General features: G+C 37.8%; 1 protein-coding gene across 4 annotated transcripts in view; it reads left to right on the forward strand.

Annotated features, from left to right (window-relative positions):
- The window catches only part of BOLL (boule homolog, RNA binding protein), a 33,153-nt gene extending 17,954 nt beyond the window's left edge, over positions 1-15,199 (forward strand). For 3 of the 4 annotated variants that reach the window (XM_048953504.1, XM_048953505.1, XM_048953507.1), the window contains 4 exons: positions 444-572; positions 2,082-2,180; positions 8,957-9,089; positions 10,598-15,199. In XM_048953504.1, the coding sequence (XP_048809461.1) occupies positions 444-572; positions 2,082-2,180; positions 8,957-8,980 (252 nt within the window). In that variant the 3' untranslated portion in view covers positions 8,981-9,089; positions 10,598-15,199. The remainder of the gene's footprint in view (positions 1-443; positions 573-2,081; positions 2,181-8,956; positions 9,090-10,597) is intronic. The other variant, XM_048953506.1, reaches the window with a different exon arrangement.
- Positions 15,200-16,860: the final 1,661 nt, after the last annotated feature.

Below are 16,860 nucleotides of genomic sequence, written 5' to 3' on the forward strand. Positions count from 1 at the left end.
ACTCTCTGCAAGAGAATTACAACTGGTCTAGTTTTACATATGGAGGCTGGTGGCCCTGCCTGCGGCAGGGATGCTGGAGCTCAATGATCCTTGAGGTCCCTTCCAACCTAGGCCATTTTATGGTTCTGTGTACTATGTGATTTTGACAGTGTCTGTTCTATAGAGCTTAGGATTTTTCCAGCAGTGTTTTGGAAAATCTAAATGAAATATGGTAAACTTTTTAAGAAGAGCTTAAAAGACATTTTTCTTCTTTCCTGCTATCCAGCTTCACTAAGTACTCCCCATCAGCTGGTTTTCTTAAATTAGCAAAGCTGAATTTGACACTTTCATTAAAAGTTTTAACTTTAACTTGTTTATATGTAGCAAAAATGGCAGTAAAGCAAGATTTGCTAGATATAGTGCAAGAATTAAATGATTTATGGAAGCATTGTGTTTTATTTCAGTCTCCAACCTCTTCACCTTCGTTGTTTTATCTGCACCCATCTGAAGTTATTTATCAGCCAGTAGGGATTGCCCAGGAAGGTGGTTGCGTACCTTCTCCTTTCCTTCTAGTGGAAGCTGCAGTTCCTGAGGTATTTCTATGAACAATTTTATTCTTAGTCATAGCATTTATCTGCAGTTGAAAAACACACTTCAGTTTTAGCACAGGTAGTTCAGAGCATTTGGGTCAACTGTTTGTCTAGTGTCCCCCAAACCTGCGCTGCTGCTCTGCTGATTGGTTTGAGTTGTCTTATGGTTAGAGTATCTCTTCCATTTTCTAGGAGGATGCCTTAATTCTGGAGTACCTTAGAAGGTCACAGGGTATCTGACAAACAGCAGTATAAAGGATAGTCATTTTATTTGAAAATAAAAAACAAAACAGGAGTCCCTCACAATGCTGAATTAATCTACTCAAAAAATGTCAATTTTGTTACATACTTTTTACATGTAAGTACAGGCTAGTTCCTGAATAATCTGGAGGCTGGGGTGGATTAAGAGTAGTTGAGTGACCTCAGTTTCTTCTGCTCTTCCTTGCTATGCTTTTCCTGCTTCTGTATCAATAGCTGTTCCAATTCCAAGAGGTTGCTTACGTATAATAAGGCTATTTATGATTGGGTATGAAAAATGACAGTAGTTGGCTACAGAAAGTCTTATTTTAAAGAATTGAACATGTGTTACAAATAATGGCTATTCTTCTGCTTTGTTAATTCAGTTCTCCTTAACAGGGATATCAGAGTAAATGGTAAATTAGGGCAGTAATCAAGTATTTTTTTAAAAGTTGAGGAGAATTTTATTGCTACAAGAGAAAAGTTCCACAACTGATACTCCATACATCTTTGGTGAGAAATCGTGACACACATGATTTCCCTTCAAAAATTCTTTGTGAATAAAACAAGGCTTTGGTTGTTGGGGTTTTTCTTCCTTTATAAAATGCATGAATGTCACTATTAAGTGTATAGTCATGAATCTCACTGTCGTTGTTTTAGCTCTTGTATTTCATAAATCGGATCTAATCAGATAGTTCTGAATTTATATAGAGAGAAATTTAGAGTATAGGAACAATAAGCAGAAAAGCATGAAATTAGTTGAGGAATATTTGGCTGTATCGTGCTCTTAGTTCACAGTTGTATCGTTTGCTAGTTTTAAAAGAAGCATTATGTGGAAATGCAGAAGACAACGTAAAATTCGAAGAGAGGCCTTTGTGTTATTTAAGTGTAAATAGTCTGAAAAAGAATTCCCAACACTGTTACACTTTGCTAATCTGCACACTGAAACTCGGTTCCAGTTAGAGCTGAGTGAACTGGATTTGTACTGCAGAAGTGCTTTTTGGCACTTATCTAAGTAAAGTAGCTTAGAGATGAAGACCTGACAGTGGTCTAAATAAATTGTATTTACTTAACTTTGATACAGCGAGGAAGACTTAAGTTTAAATATTGAGTTTTCAGTTTCTGAACAGTTGTTCATGGTTTGCATGGTTATGTTAGACCACAGTTTGAAGTGTTAAGGGGTCTAAATTAGTGTGGAAGTTTTCCAGGAGTAAAAAAATATATACTTTTCTGCTCACTTCTGTTTGTTTTTTTTTCCTTTCTTCTTTATTCCAGCCATTTTCTGATCATGGAGTTCAAGCAACCCCTCACCAGCCTTTTGCCCAGAATGCTGTAGCCATGCCTGCACCTGTGAGTCAAACTAAGCAAGTTAAAGTAAGCATGGTAGTCTTTGGAAGGGGGTCAGGAAGAGGGGAAAGGATCAGTCTTTTATTAATAGATTAATAATTAAGGAAAATGGTAATGCTTCAGAGAAAGTGATTTTTTTTCTTCACATGAGACTTTCTTAGATAGAGATTATAGATAGATAGAGATATCTATCTAGATATCTAGATATCTATTACAGATTTAGATAGAGATGGAGATTGGGCATAGAGATTACTCTTTTTTTTAAATTTTTTTTGAAACAGCTTATGGAAATTAAAAAAGAAAAAGGCAGTTATTGTGATACTTGAATTAGAGAACTGCAAATGAAGGTATATTTTGAGAGAAAATTGTTACGAATTCTTTGTCTCTGTCTTGAGAAACTGAAGTCATTTCTTACAGTGTTAGGCAAGCACCTCTTGTTATGGCAAGGTGGAGTTTTAGAACAGGATGCAAAACTGTTTAGATTGATCACCTACACGTGTCTACTCTGCAGTTCTGGTTCTGAACGGGCATTCTAAAAAGTGATTTTTCTATGTCACCTAATACAAGGTTTTGCTTGAGCGTCGATTTGAGAACCTTTTGCCTAAATTACATAGGTTGCTCTGAAAGGAATGTCTGCTAATTATTTCCATGGAAACTGCAACAGATACAAGGACCACAATGTTATTATTTGATGGAGCAAATTTTCAGCTACTAAACACTATTTTTCAACTTAGTCACTATCTTGCTACAGCACGTATAGAAAAGGTACTCACTGAGTTCTTTGTCTCAGTCTTCACTGGCAGCCACACTTGTTGTTTATCTCACATTCCTGAACCTTGTATCCTTGAACCAGTAAGTTGAGGCTGGGGTAGCAATTGTCAAGAGAAAAGCAAGTCTGAGACCATCTCATGAGACTGAATGTGTATTAGTCTATGGGGCCAAATGCATCCCTGAGTCCTGAAGGAGCTGGCTGGTGTGATTGCCTGGCAGCTCTCCATCATATCTGAAAAGTCATGACTGTCAGATGAAGTCCCTGGTGACTGGAAAAAGGGAAACGCTACTCCCACTTCTAAGAAAGGGAGAAAGGAAGATGTGGAGCTACAGAAGTGAGCCTCACCTTTGTGCCTGAAAAGATCATGGAACGCATCCTCCTGGAAGACATGTTAAGGCACAGAGGTGATCTGAGACAGCAAGTACGGTTTCACCAAGGGCAGATTGTGGCTGAACAAAGCTGCCTACGATGGAGTGACTGCACTAGTGAGCAAAGAAATGGTAACTGGTGTTGTATACCTGGATTTCTGCAAGGCCTTTGACATGGTCCTACGCAACATCTTTATTGCTAAAATGGAAGAGAGATGTGTTAGAAGAGTGGACTATTTTTTGGATAAGAATTGGTTGGAAGGTCACAGCAGGAGTGTTGTGGTCAATGGCTTATGTCCACGTGGAGGCCAACGTTGGGTGGTTTCCCCCAGGGTTTCATCTTGACTAGATGATGGAATCAAGTGCACCCTTAGCGAGTCTGCAGAAAACACCAAGTTGAGGGAGTGGTTTAGTTCAACAGAAGGAGGAGATGCTATCCAGAGGGACCTGAGCGAGCCTGAAAACAGTCCATGTAAACCTAATGAGGTTAAGCAAGGCCAGGTGTATTGTGTTGCACTTGGGTCAGGGCAATCCCAAGTATGAGTACACTCAGGGAGAACTCTTTTAAGGGTAGCATCATCAGAAAGGGTTGGGGGTCCTGGTAAATTAAACACGTAACATGAGCCAGCAGTGTGTGCTTGTGACTCAGAGGACCAACTGCATCCTGGCTTGCATCAAATGAGAGGAGGCCACCAGGGCAAGGGATTGTCCCCCTCTGTGCTTATGAATCTCCATCTGGAGTACTGCATCCAGGTCTGGCACCTCAAACATGACAAGGATGCGGAGCTTTTGTGGTGGGACCAGAGAAGGGCCATGAAGATGATCAGAGGGCTGGAGCACCTCTCCTGTGAAGACGGGTTGGGGGAGCTGGGCTTGTTCAGCTTCATTAAGAGAAGGCTCAGGGGAAATGTCATGGCAACTTTCCAGAGCTTGAAGAGAGCTTAGGTGCAGAAGAGAATAGGTAGTGAAGGAACATAAGAGAATGGCTTTAAGCTAAAAGAAGGGGAATTTAGATTTGATGTGAGAGTGAAATTTTCCACTGAAAGAAGGATGAGATGCTGGAACAGGCTGCTGAGGGAAGTTATGAATGCCTTTTCCCTGGAGATGTTCATGACCAGGTTGGATAAGACTGGACAATTGTACCTGATTTAGAGGTTGACAGCCCTGCCTGTGGCAGGAAACTAGCTGGGACTAGATAATCTTTATGGTCCCTTCCAACCCAATCCATCCTACAGTTCTATGACAGTTAGGGATCCTTTTTTTTCTAGTGATGGACAAGAGCGCGTGTGTCACATGTAAAAATTCTGCACCAGCAGAGGTGATCAGCTGTTGCCACTACTGAAATGCACTGCCTACCTCTCACTGTGCTCACATCCATTATTTGGTCTCCTTAAATGTTCAGCAAGCATAGATGAGTGTTGGTGCCATTTTTTTTCCAAGAGGAGGAATTCAGTAATTTACCTTTGCTTCATACACTCTTCTTGTCAGGCACCAGTTTGTCAGACTGCCCCTTTGCTGTCATCTGTCACACAGCAATAAAATGTAATGGAATATTGGTGGGAAGGTCCAGCCCCTACTGCCAGACCACATCTACCTCTGATGCTGTGGGCCAGTGTAATAAAACAGGAGGCATAACTTCTGGAGCAGCACTAAGGATGATATCAAAAGTTGTGAAATTGAATCTAGCCTAGATCTCGCATCATAAGAGGGGATTAAGTGTCTTAGTGGGTTTACTTGATACGGCAGTGTTTCTTCAGTGAATATACTTCCTCCAGCTACAAATAACAATGAATAGGGAGTACTCCAAAGCTCGCATCTGTATTTTAGGTTTCTCTTGAGAAGAATCTTTTCCCAGACCACTGTGTAACAGTATCTACTAAAATAGCCAGCAGAGGGGGCTGTAACATTAAGAGTTGTTTGGAAATAAAATGTAATTACTCCAACTGAAAAAAGAAAATACAAGCTGGATATGAACTCAGGAATAGTAATGCTGAGTAATTCATACACTTAGACACTTAATGGAAGTGGGCATAACACAGTGACTATAATATTCAGTTTACATTCCATTTTCTCATCATATTAAGACACTAAAACAAAGAAAAAAATTGATATCAGTACTCTCAGAGTAAAAAACAAATCATTCTTACTGTATCAAACACAGAAGGAGGTTTTTTCCTTGGTACCTGACTTACTGTTTCTCCTAGCCCTAAGGAGCAAAGTAGTGTGAAGTAAATTGCAAGATGCATCTGTAGCACGGGGTAGCTCTTTCTCTTGCACAGTAACTAGCATGGTACCAAGGCTTTTATTTATGGTGAAGTAGTTTACTTAGCAGTAAGTGATGACATGTTAATTGACCATAGGGTATGTCTGTGCATGGTAAAGTGTGTTTGAACAGTTACTGTGGCATAGGAAATGAGCTCATACTCATTTATCTTGTGAAGCAGTGTTACATATGTCTCTTTTCACAGCTGTAGCAGCAATTTTGCACACAGCTGAAGCTGGTGTAACCCAGGAACTCAATCTTTTTTCCATATCACCCGTTTCCTGTGCTGGTACAAGTTTTTGTGTGGCAGTGTGTTAAAACAGGTCAGGGAACTGATGTTATTAAATATGATTCTTCATTCCCACTACACAGAATGCACTAGCTTAAACTTGTGTTAATTTCTCAGACCAGTTTGTCAGGCAATTGCACAAGCTCTTCTACTTACCCTGGAAATTTGGGTCAGGGTGGAGTTGTGTTAGCAGTGCAGACTGAAGCTTGATTAAGCTTGGAGCAGCTAATGCTGTCCATTCCTTCATTGTATTTGTTGCTCAATCTCACCTGTTTTCTCAGAATTTTTCCATTAGAGACTGTAACTGAAACTAAGTTCTATTCAGGTTTCAAACAGCTTCACAAATATCTTCAGAACCTTCTAATGACTGGTAGAATTGTGATGATTTTATTTATTACGGGATCATGTCAAATCATTTCAGGCAGTTCTTAATTTCTTGTTTGGTTTTTAACTATATTTAGTAACTAACAGTTCTGGAACACAATTCTCCATTCACTTTAACTTTTCACATAGTTTTGAATATGCTATGCATGTATCAGCTGGTGTTGTCTATCTCAATGGCTGAACACTCAACAGAGATTGGAAATAAAAGAGCAAATGTTGAGAGCAGGCTGGTGTGTATTAAGCGAGTGGTTGTATCGTTACCACCTGCTTCACAGCTGCAGAAAAATATTGCCTGCTGACTGCATTCTTGGTAAAATATACCAACAAATGTATCTTTGCTGTTTGAAAAATAACAAGTAGTGGCCTTGTAAGAGGTAGCACGTTCTAAAATACAGGCATTGTATTGAAAGTAATTGTCTCCAGTGCAATAGGAATTCTGTTAGGATTAAACATATGCTTTAATATTAGTCCTGCTAGGAGCTTTAAGTCACATGGTGAGAGTGGCTAACAGACCCTGTCTGGATAGTTTTGGCACTGCTAACATAGTACTTTCAAATATAGCTTGAGAGAGTGTGCACTGCAGTCATATTTTAATGAAGCCACAGAGGTGAACAACCAAAACCTATGAAATATTTACCAAGAAAGAAAGTCATGCGCTTCTGAGCCTGTGTTTCCATTGCTGTTGTGAATGTATAAGAACTCTGTTCATTCGTCTTGTAAAGCATTTGTTTAACAGTTAACAGAGCTTCAGCTCTGACGGTGCTTCAATTTGTTCTTCATTTTCTCTATTGTGACAAATAATATTTACATAGTATTTTCCCAATGTCACTTTTTTGGTACAGAATTTGTAATGCCCTTAAAACTAGAATAAAACTGCCCAATTTCTGGAAGTAAATGATAATTGGATCCAAATTTGTTGTTTAATACCAATATTCAGTTTGAGTATAGTATACTAGTAGCCTCCCCTTGATCATCTTTTCTCTCTGTAGACCTTGTATTACCTCTTGTAATAAGGGGATCAGTGCTTGATTGCATCTAGAGGGCAGATAGGGAATTGTCTTTGGGAGAGAGATCTGTGTAGTCTATGGTAACAGTAGCACCAGTAAGGGAAGACTGAAATTCTTCTGGTTCCAGACCAGGGAAAATTACTTTGAGGGAAACTCATGAGGCACAGGGAGCTGGTTGTTACGTCTACAAAAACCAAGGGTAGATACAAAAAAAGTTGTGCCATGTGGGGATGGGAAGGTGAATGGGTTTAGTAAATTTATTTCATGCTTTTATTTCTTCTCAGTCATTTTTTCCAACTGTTGTGAACTTTGTAGGGGTGTATCTTTGCTGTCCCTATGATTTTTATCCAGTGGAATATTTTGGCCATCATTGAAAGTGCGTAATGATATGGTGTCTTCCTGTGGGAGATGTTTTAGGGCCTTAAGATGCTTTCTCTTGTATTGAACTTGGAAGTGTCCTGTAAGGGGACATAAATTGATCTACTTCACCTCTGTGTCTATCCTCACAGTTTTAGCTGATGGCCAGCTGGTCTTCCCTGATCTCGTTGTTGGAAACTGAAAGTGCTGGGCACTGGAATGGAGCACTGAGCTTTGGTATTAATTAATTTTAAGCTCAGCCTTCAGAAAATCTTGTAGAAATTCATAGAAGGGTACAAAAGTAGGAACATAGGGGTTTTTGTTTGTTTTGTTGGTTTGTTTTTTTCCTGAACATGCTATTTGCTGGCTTTTGAATCAAGAACCTGCCAACAGCAGAAAAACAATTTGGTTTTCAGATTTGTGTGTTTGGTTTTTGTTACCACTTTGTTCTTTATTCTCCACAATCATTTCACTAGCTTTTCAATGAGATTTTATATTTGCTGTAACAAAATGTTTTTAGAAACATCAAAGATTGTTCACTTGGATGTTGCAGATAATTGCATTGCCTCTAACTCAAAAACCAAAGAAAGATCTTCCAATGTGAGAACAGAATTTAGGGCATTCATTTGGTGTGTAATCGAACTTTTGTGCACATACACCTTCTGGTTTTCTTGGTGCAGGATGCTAACGCCTCAGATACTGATGGTTCTGTAAATTTAATTGAACTTAGAGCGCTTCATTTTTCTTTGCAGTAATAAGCTTGAGTGTATTTTAAGTGTGCATATAATGCACGTAAATATCCGTATGTTTATATAAGCGTATAGCTGTATATATGTATGCATATTTATACCTAAGTTACCTTTTAAAGTGGAAGTCTTAGTGTAATCATTTTGGGAAAAGTATAGTAATTTTGTATTATGTTCAACCTGTACACTTACGGCATTCCATCTGAAACAGCAACAGCAAAAAATAACCTTAAAGCATGTTTTCAGTCCAGTAAGTCTTTTTTCATTAGTACATGTAGTGTAATTAAGGTAGACTAAAGCTTTTGTTTTAAGTTCCCTAAGTCTCGGAAGCATGAATAACACAGAAATTGTCCTCATGCACAATTAATGAGAGGTTTGTCACCAACTGTGGCATGATCTATTGCTCCTCACAGGGACAGGTTGAACGCCACCAAAACCATATTCGTTAATTTTATATTAACATAGCAAGTTGCAGATGGCATGCTTTGTCTCACATTATTTCCTGCTGTGTTCTTTCAATGAGCTTGTATTTTTCCAATAGGTTGTTCTTACTCTAGTTTAGTGGCTTATTTTGCTTTTTCTGATCTTATTTTCTCTCTCTCTGTCTCTCTTTACAGGCAGTGTGGAGCATTCACTATTAAGCACTTCGGGCAGCTTTAGTGTACCTGTTCTGATTTTCTTGTCCAGTCCTTCCAGTGTGGCTGAGATCATCAACATACCAGCTAGCAGCTGCCTGTTGTGAAGCTTAGGGTCAGTTGTTCCATTGCAATACTTGATATTTACAAATGGCTAAACAACAAAACCTGATAAGGGAGAATTGAACATAATCTGCGGTACTACTTAACTGCTTTTTGCCTATTTGTAAATGTTCTGATATTTATGTAAAACAGACATAACGTAATTCGTGTAATTAATTCCTGAGATAGTTCTGTGTATATTCACTCCACAGTTATTTTCTTTGTTGTTCAACTTTCCAAGTTCAGTGCATGCGTGGGTTGCTTTTCCTTTACCAACAAGGACAGTTCTTAGTTCTTCGGTACATGATTTTTGTTCATGAAACTGTTTAAGTTTCCATTATTACCACTGTAGTTTCTTCCCTCCCTCTTTTTATTTTGTGATACATGGTGATTTGTATTCATGGAGTTATACTCTGTGGCAAGTGCTCAACCATATTTCTTCTGTGAAAAAGGTGCTGCTTTGAGTTGTTTACTTCTCTTCAAAAATGGAGTATTTTAATAAGATGAAGTTAGGGAAAAACATATGTTTTACACATGTTAAAGTAATTTATTTTGGTTTGTTAGGTGATAGCCTTTTAACAGCCCCACAGTACATAGCAGGGGCTTGGTACGTGCTTAGAATGTGACTTTTTGTCTGCTTATGTGTCTGTAAAATTTGTCCCTGGATATGACTTTTAAAAGTCCCACCAGTGTGAAATTAAGTCTTCACCATCACATTGGGACATGGCAGTACAGAGAAGAAAACATTTTTTGCCATCCATATTTTTATAGGAGTCAAAGCTAAAGAAAGAGTGAAAAATATTTGGAACTGAAGTTCTGCTGACATAAGGAAGATTAAAATGGGTTCTAGATGAAGGCTGGTACTAGACAGCATGTGAGCCTAGAAATTCGGGATGGAAACCCACAAGATGGTTTGGATTGAGTAGATGGTAATAAACTGAAATCTTGAGGTTCGGGTTGATTGGATATCCTAATAGGAATATAAGAAGTACAGTATTAGCTGATAGTGTTAGGAAACTGACAGAGCTTGAAGGGAGAGGACAATGTTAATAGTTGAATAACAAAAGATACAAAGATTGGCTGCAGAGAGCTACGTTGAAGCGTTCAGGTATCAGATTATATATTTATATAACATCTAAAATTAAAACAGTTCTTAGGAATACCTAATGCTAAGCTGAGTTTTGAGCTTTTATAGAGAATTCATATATAGAATCTGCTACATGGTTTTGCATGATAACATTATAAAAATACTTCACTAAGGCTAAATTATCAGTGAACAAAACTTTTAGGTAAATTAAATCTGAACTCATTTAATGTTCTTATACACAAGTGAAGGTTCTTTTTGCCACTGTCAGCTTCACATGTGTACTTAATAGAAGTTTGTCTTTCCTTGAACCACATCTGTCGTGCTGATGCAGTATCAAAATGCACAGTTATTTTTCGTTAGAGCATTATTAATGTAATAATTCAGACACAGCTCAAACTAGAGGAAACAACACAGCATTTTTCCTCTCTCTTTAGGAACCAAGGTTGCATTCTGTGAGAAGAAATTTTTCACATCTGTTGTCTCCGTGAGTCTGAAACCTTGGTATACAAGAAGTCCCCATTTTCATCCTAGAAAAGATTACAGACTGGAAGATAAAATTCTTACACCACCTTTACCTACAGACTCTGTAAAATGGATTTTTAGCCATCCCATTTGCTGGCGTTCCTATCACGTGGAGGAAGTGTCGTTCCTGACTTGTAACATTTGCCTGGATGTGCCTAAATGAAAATGCTGTTAGCTTTTGTAAAGGAAGAACATTTGGTTTTGCAGTTTGGACAGGGCAACACCCAAAACTGTGTTTTTATTCTATATAGCCTTTCTTAATAAAAATACTTTCACTGGACAAAATTGTAATTTCTAGTATGCAGCCTACTATTTAGATATAGATTACTTACATAGATTTAATAAAATATGCCATTTTTCAAGGGAAAAGTTACTTTTCATTTCTGGACTATATAGATCTAAAAGATTTGTTAGTAAAGGTGGAAACGCCATCTTCCCCACGTACTAACAGCATTTACCTGCTATGGATTAAAATGTGGTTATTTAAATCTGTATTGCAATAGTTTTTGTTTATTTTTGATTTTTTTTTTCAATTGGAATTCTCTGCTTTTATAAGATATCTTTACTGGTTGTGTCATTTTAGTGCTGGAGGGTAATAACTTAAAAGTTTGAACCACTAGTTTAATGATTGGTTACGTTCATAGGAGGGTGATGTTTTTCTGGTACACAGAAAGCAATATATTTGGGTTTCTGCTATGTTTTAATTTACAGAAGAAGACAAGAATCGACTTAATTCTCTGGCAAGGCCATTTAGAAACTTCCCCTTACTGCCTTCAATTTTTCTGTTGTCTGAGCAAGGCTTTAGGAACTCGATGGCAGTGCCATGAATGGAGATGGAATGCTCTGTAACCTCAGCTGCAGAAAGTGACTTATTCTCCTTGCTTCTCCCCTCACCCCCCTTGAATACCTTTTATATTTTGTAAAACTTGCATTCTTCAAAGGCACAGCCTCAGCGTACTTAATAGCAAAAAGAATCTATAATGACTTTATTGTCATGTACGTATAATATCCTGGAGCTTTCAATTTATCTTCTCTATAGAAATTTGCTTTTTCGTTGTTGGGGTGGTTTTTTGTTTATTTTTTCTGCTTTTGAAGCACTCAGGGATCCTACACAGTGGGCATTACTGTCAGCCACTAAACTGTGTGTAATAGGTAAATACCTTAACGGTGATTCTGACAGCCAGTAGCATCTCTGTGTTATACAGGAAAAAAGATGGAGTCAGATGCTGTTCCTACACTGGTTTGGAATTATATGGAAGGAGATGCCACACCATCATTGATGGTGACACACAGTCATTTTATTTATTGTGTTGGTTGTATGTTTGCTGAAGGTGTTTTCCATGTTTTGCTAGGTGGAAAGAAATCTAGGCAATATGATTTCAACTTTTTGTTCATTTGTTTTTAAAGAAGTAGAAACTATAGAAACTGGGAGATTGTTGGGCCCAATGAGTATCAGATACTTGCAACTTGTTTGCATGTTTTTGAGGGGGAAAATAGTTGCTGTAGCTTGTCCTGTCTCTGAGCCGTCCAGCTGGCTTCTATTTGATGCAGATTTTAGAATTAGATTTTAGAATTCATCAGTATAAAAGTTACAGAAATATTGATACATCCTAACAATAAGTCATTTCTGTGGAAGAATTTCTGTGTAGTTGTGGTATTGTTGTAAATGCTGGAATGGCTCGGAAGGAGTCAAAGGAAAGTGCTGTGTTCTGTTAGAGCCGTATTTGCTCTGTCATGAAACAAGAGCTCATTTGACTCAAGGCTGAGAATATTTAGTCCTAAGTCCTTATTTTTGACATTTGCAGTTTCAGTTTACAAATAGGATTTACCTGTTTCTGTAGTGGCTTACAGATGGAGGAGGTCAAGTTCACAGCAAGTACTGTATTGGGGAAGTCTTCTAAACGGATTGCTTGAAAATGTACGACTCTAGTGCAGTCATTTGTCCATCTATCAGATGGAGTGGCATCTAATGCAAATTAAAAAATGTCATTTATTTCCATTTGTTGGGACAGATGGTAAATTATTGCTAAATGAGTTGATTTCCTGGCCTTTGTTTCAAAGAACATTTACTTCATTTTAACTTGCATGTGAACTTGATCATTTGGAAGCATGTTCAGCATTGGGTACAGAAGTATTCCCGGGTGTTCTTTTACAGGCTCTCTAACTTAGTCTGGAGATGTTGTTTGTGAAGGTTATGTCACCATTTTTTAACAGTGTTTAGATTTGATCTGAGATCTCTAGATGGGAAAAAAAAAATAAAAAAATGAACCACCAATTTTTGGCCTTCCTCCAGGAATTACCAGTAACTGTTGAAATACTGAGGGCTTTCCAATGACATTGTAACTTCTCTTTCTTTAAAATGTCTGCCAACAATGATGGCATAATACCAGTTACTAGGAAGTGAACTTCTAAGCTTCCTGTAGTTGAATCCTTTCTTAGACACAGTGGCACAGTAACCAGCTTTTGTAGTTTGTGCAGGAATACATTGGTGAGATGCACTAAGAATGAACTGTACAATTTTTTCTCACAAGTGCCTAAAATTGCATTATTTTGACATCACAGCTTTCAGCATTTTTTTTATTTCTTAAACTTTACACTGTTACTTTTCTACTGTTTAAAGTCATCATAATACGGTGATTCTTTACTGAAGTCATCCAGTTAAGTGTAGAAAAGTGGGGTCTTGATTTGGGTTTTGGAGAACAGCAGTGCTTCCTTTGGGCTTCTGCAGGCCTTATATATGTTAAGAGAGATTGGAGCAGATGGAGCAGACTGTGCTCCCTGGATGCACACTAGCTAGTGGCAAGTCTTTGTGCACTGCTTGTCACATATTAGCAAACGGGATTAACACCCTGATTCTCACTCGCTGAGAATTTAGTGACCCTGCCAGTATTGTTTTCTGAGCTAGCTTTCACAGTATTTCTAGTGATTGTTGTTTGTTTAATGCTACATATCCATAGCAAAATGCTACTTCTGACATTGTGCTAAGTGACACTAACAACCCCTAGACGTACAGGAGAGCTACAGAAGTTATCACCTGTATTTTTATGTATTTGATCAGGGATTCACTTATGCATTAAGTAGAATTTTCTAGTTTTGGGTTCCTGCTGCTTCTGATCCTGTGTACTGGAAGTCTGTTCATCATCCCTGTAAGCTATTTAGTTTTTTGCTTACTTATGTTTGATTATTTCTGTTCTGATATTCGTTTCTCAGAATAGTCAATGAGCAACTGCATTCCAGTAGTAACTGAACAAAACCTGACAGAACACATGGCTTTCTAAAAATGTTTTCCTGTTTTTAGCAGTTTTTAAATGTAAGTAGTTGTATGGTTGTGAAATAGTTGAAAGTTTTTGAGTGTAAATATAACAGTAAAATGGGTTTGTGGTTTTGTAATGTTGAACAGATACAGTAGTTTAAATGCACCTGGTATACAATTTTCTTCTGTTTCCTTTTTAAAAGATGCACATTGTGTATCATTATATTAAAGATCAAAAATGTCAGTGTCTTGATACACTTGTACAATCCCTTACAGCTTTAGTGTAGAAAGTCTGAGTGGAAATACAGAAAGCAGAACAGTAATATGTGACTCTTATTTGAGCAATGTTTAATATTGCTCCTGAGATGTAATGGGAAAGTGCACATCTTACCAGGCCACCTTGGACTTCTTGAGCCACAAATAATTAGAAAATACTGAAACGAATTTTGAGGGCCTCACATGGTCATTTTATGTCTCTGTTCACCAATGGAGTTGTTGTCTACATAAGTGTGTACGTTTTAAAAATATATATTTAATTGTTTTTAAATCAGATAATTAAAAACACATTCTAAAATGTGTGGTTTCATATAATCACAGTTGTTGTTACATTTGATACTGTATTGCAGGTACAGAAGATCTATTTAATGCAGCCTTGTTAAGTGAGATGTGCATAGATAAATATGTGTAATACATGTGTAGGTCTCAGAGAATTGTTAGCAGCTTTACAAATCCAAAGCTCTTTCTGTGTGTGATATAGCAGTTAAAAATAGAATAAATAGTGGTTTTTAGCATTTCACAAAGTTCTGGTTTGGTAACTGGGAGTTTAATGTATATACATTGGTCCCTATCTACTGTTTTAATTGTCATTTTTTGTTTATTGTAGCACAGATGAGTAATTTAAACAGTTATAGAAAAATGTTAAGAATGGAACTGATGAGCTGTTGTCATTAAACTGTGCTTCTGCAGTCATTAAAATAAACCATTGTTGTCATCTATCTGATCAAACTTCTTAGATTATGAAGGTAAATATTAATCCAGAAGAGCTGGCTGTTCTGCTCTGACAAGGCTGTAGTTCCTGTTTTATTTTCAGAATTATTCCTGCAAAGGAAGAAGAAAAGAGGTGCATTAAAAGGGGGGAGGAGGGTGGCCGAGAAGACTTCAAAATGATTTCTATACAAAATTTCTATGTAAGTTATAGACAAAAGACTATCAAATCATTTTGCAGAAAAAGAACTGCTAAGTGCCAGTGCTTTGTTTTAGTTACAGTTCTTGAAGTTGGGAATGCAATTTTTTTTATTTTTTTATTTTTTAACTTTTTTCTTTTCTTCTCTATTGTCCTTCTGCCCTTTCCCAAGCAAAACCTTTACTTTTCATCTGGAGTCATAAAACAAGGGAGGTAAGCCTGAAGAGAAATACACAGAGGAGCTGTGGAGTGCATTATTTTTTCATTTCTGTAAGTGTTCGGCTAACCTCAGGTGTTGAATGATTTAGTTCTAGTTTGCAGTCCATCCTCCTGAATCTTACTAATATTTCTGTCATCTGCTAAGAGCTGCGTCAGAGATGGCTGCTGTGTCGCAGGTGATGATGCTAATATGCCTTAGTGTTGCTGTTAAATACAAAGATGTAGCTCACCTTTGTAAGCTGCAGACACGGGGAATTATAGCTACAGCTGGTGCAAACGTTATTTTACATCTTTACTTTGTCAAATTAAGAATTAACTGTCTTTTCTTGCTAGTTGTCCTAGTGAAATCTTAATAAATGGCAGTGATTTATTCTGTAGGGAGTTGGTACAGTTTTAAGGTATTTTTATTTCTGAAGATTGCAACTCTAACCTCCAGAATGGAAGCGAGTCTCCAAAGACTGTGCAGCTGAATTTACTCCAGGTAAGCTAACCAGCTCAAATGTTTGAGTGAATGATGTTCTCACAAGGTGCAGTTAGATGGTGATGGTTTTGTCCCAGTGGTGACAGACAGGCTAAAAAGTTTTCTCAGTGTCAGCCAGTTATAAATCATATGGTTGGGGAGGAATCATTTCCCTTGATTGCAATACAACTTGCAAATTCTATAAGCCTTCTTATGAGTCCATCTTTGTAGCATTTTCCCATTTCATCAGAATGAAAGCAATTACAGGACCCTGGGAGCCCTCCACAGAAGCGTAGTTGCTTAGAATTAACGTGTCCATCATTTGCTTGTGCTGTCTGTCTTTTCCCTTTGAAAGGTCTAAAAATGATACTGAGGTTGGATGACTGAGTCTTGCACTCTTTTTTTGTGGGACTTGCTGTAAATCGGTGTGATGAGCAATCTCTTCTTTTCTAGTGCCACTTGCCAGAGACTTTGCATTTTGATCACTGGAATTGGGCAGGTTTGTTGCAGTACCTTGTTGCAAAGTGAATATTTTCAACAGCAAAACAGTTCCAGAAGCACCTCTCATAGCCAGGAATCAAAGGAACTTGTTTCTCTCCCATCAACATCATTTCATTGGTTCAGTCTAACAACTCTTGAGTCAAGTCTTCAATGATAGCTATTGACTGACTTTCAATTTGGAAGCTTGTAGCTACTTGACTAAGCCAGTGTTACCTAAAGTAAAGAGCGTCATTTTCATCCATCACAGTGTTTCTGCATTGGTGTCCAGAGAGTTTGTTGATACTGTGAAAAACCGTGTCTTGGAGAGAGAGTTGGGATATACAGTTTTGAGCCTTGCTGCAAAGGCTCAAATGACTGAGTACTGGCCTCATTAAATGCAAAGATTGCTTTAGTTAAAATAAAATCCAGGTGTCAGCTGGTTTCTTGCTGCAGAAAGCTTTTCAGTTGTTGCTATTTTAGCTGTCACCATGTCTTTGTACAGGAGGTTACAAGATCCTTGTGGAATTGGACAGCAGGATTCTCCAGGTTGAATAGACCCTTACATGTCTGTTTGGGATAG

Source organism: Lagopus muta, chromosome 8, assembly GCF_023343835.1.
Source record: "Lagopus muta isolate bLagMut1 chromosome 8, bLagMut1 primary, whole genome shotgun sequence".
NCBI classification, from domain to species: Eukaryota; Metazoa; Chordata; class Aves; order Galliformes; family Phasianidae; genus Lagopus; species Lagopus muta.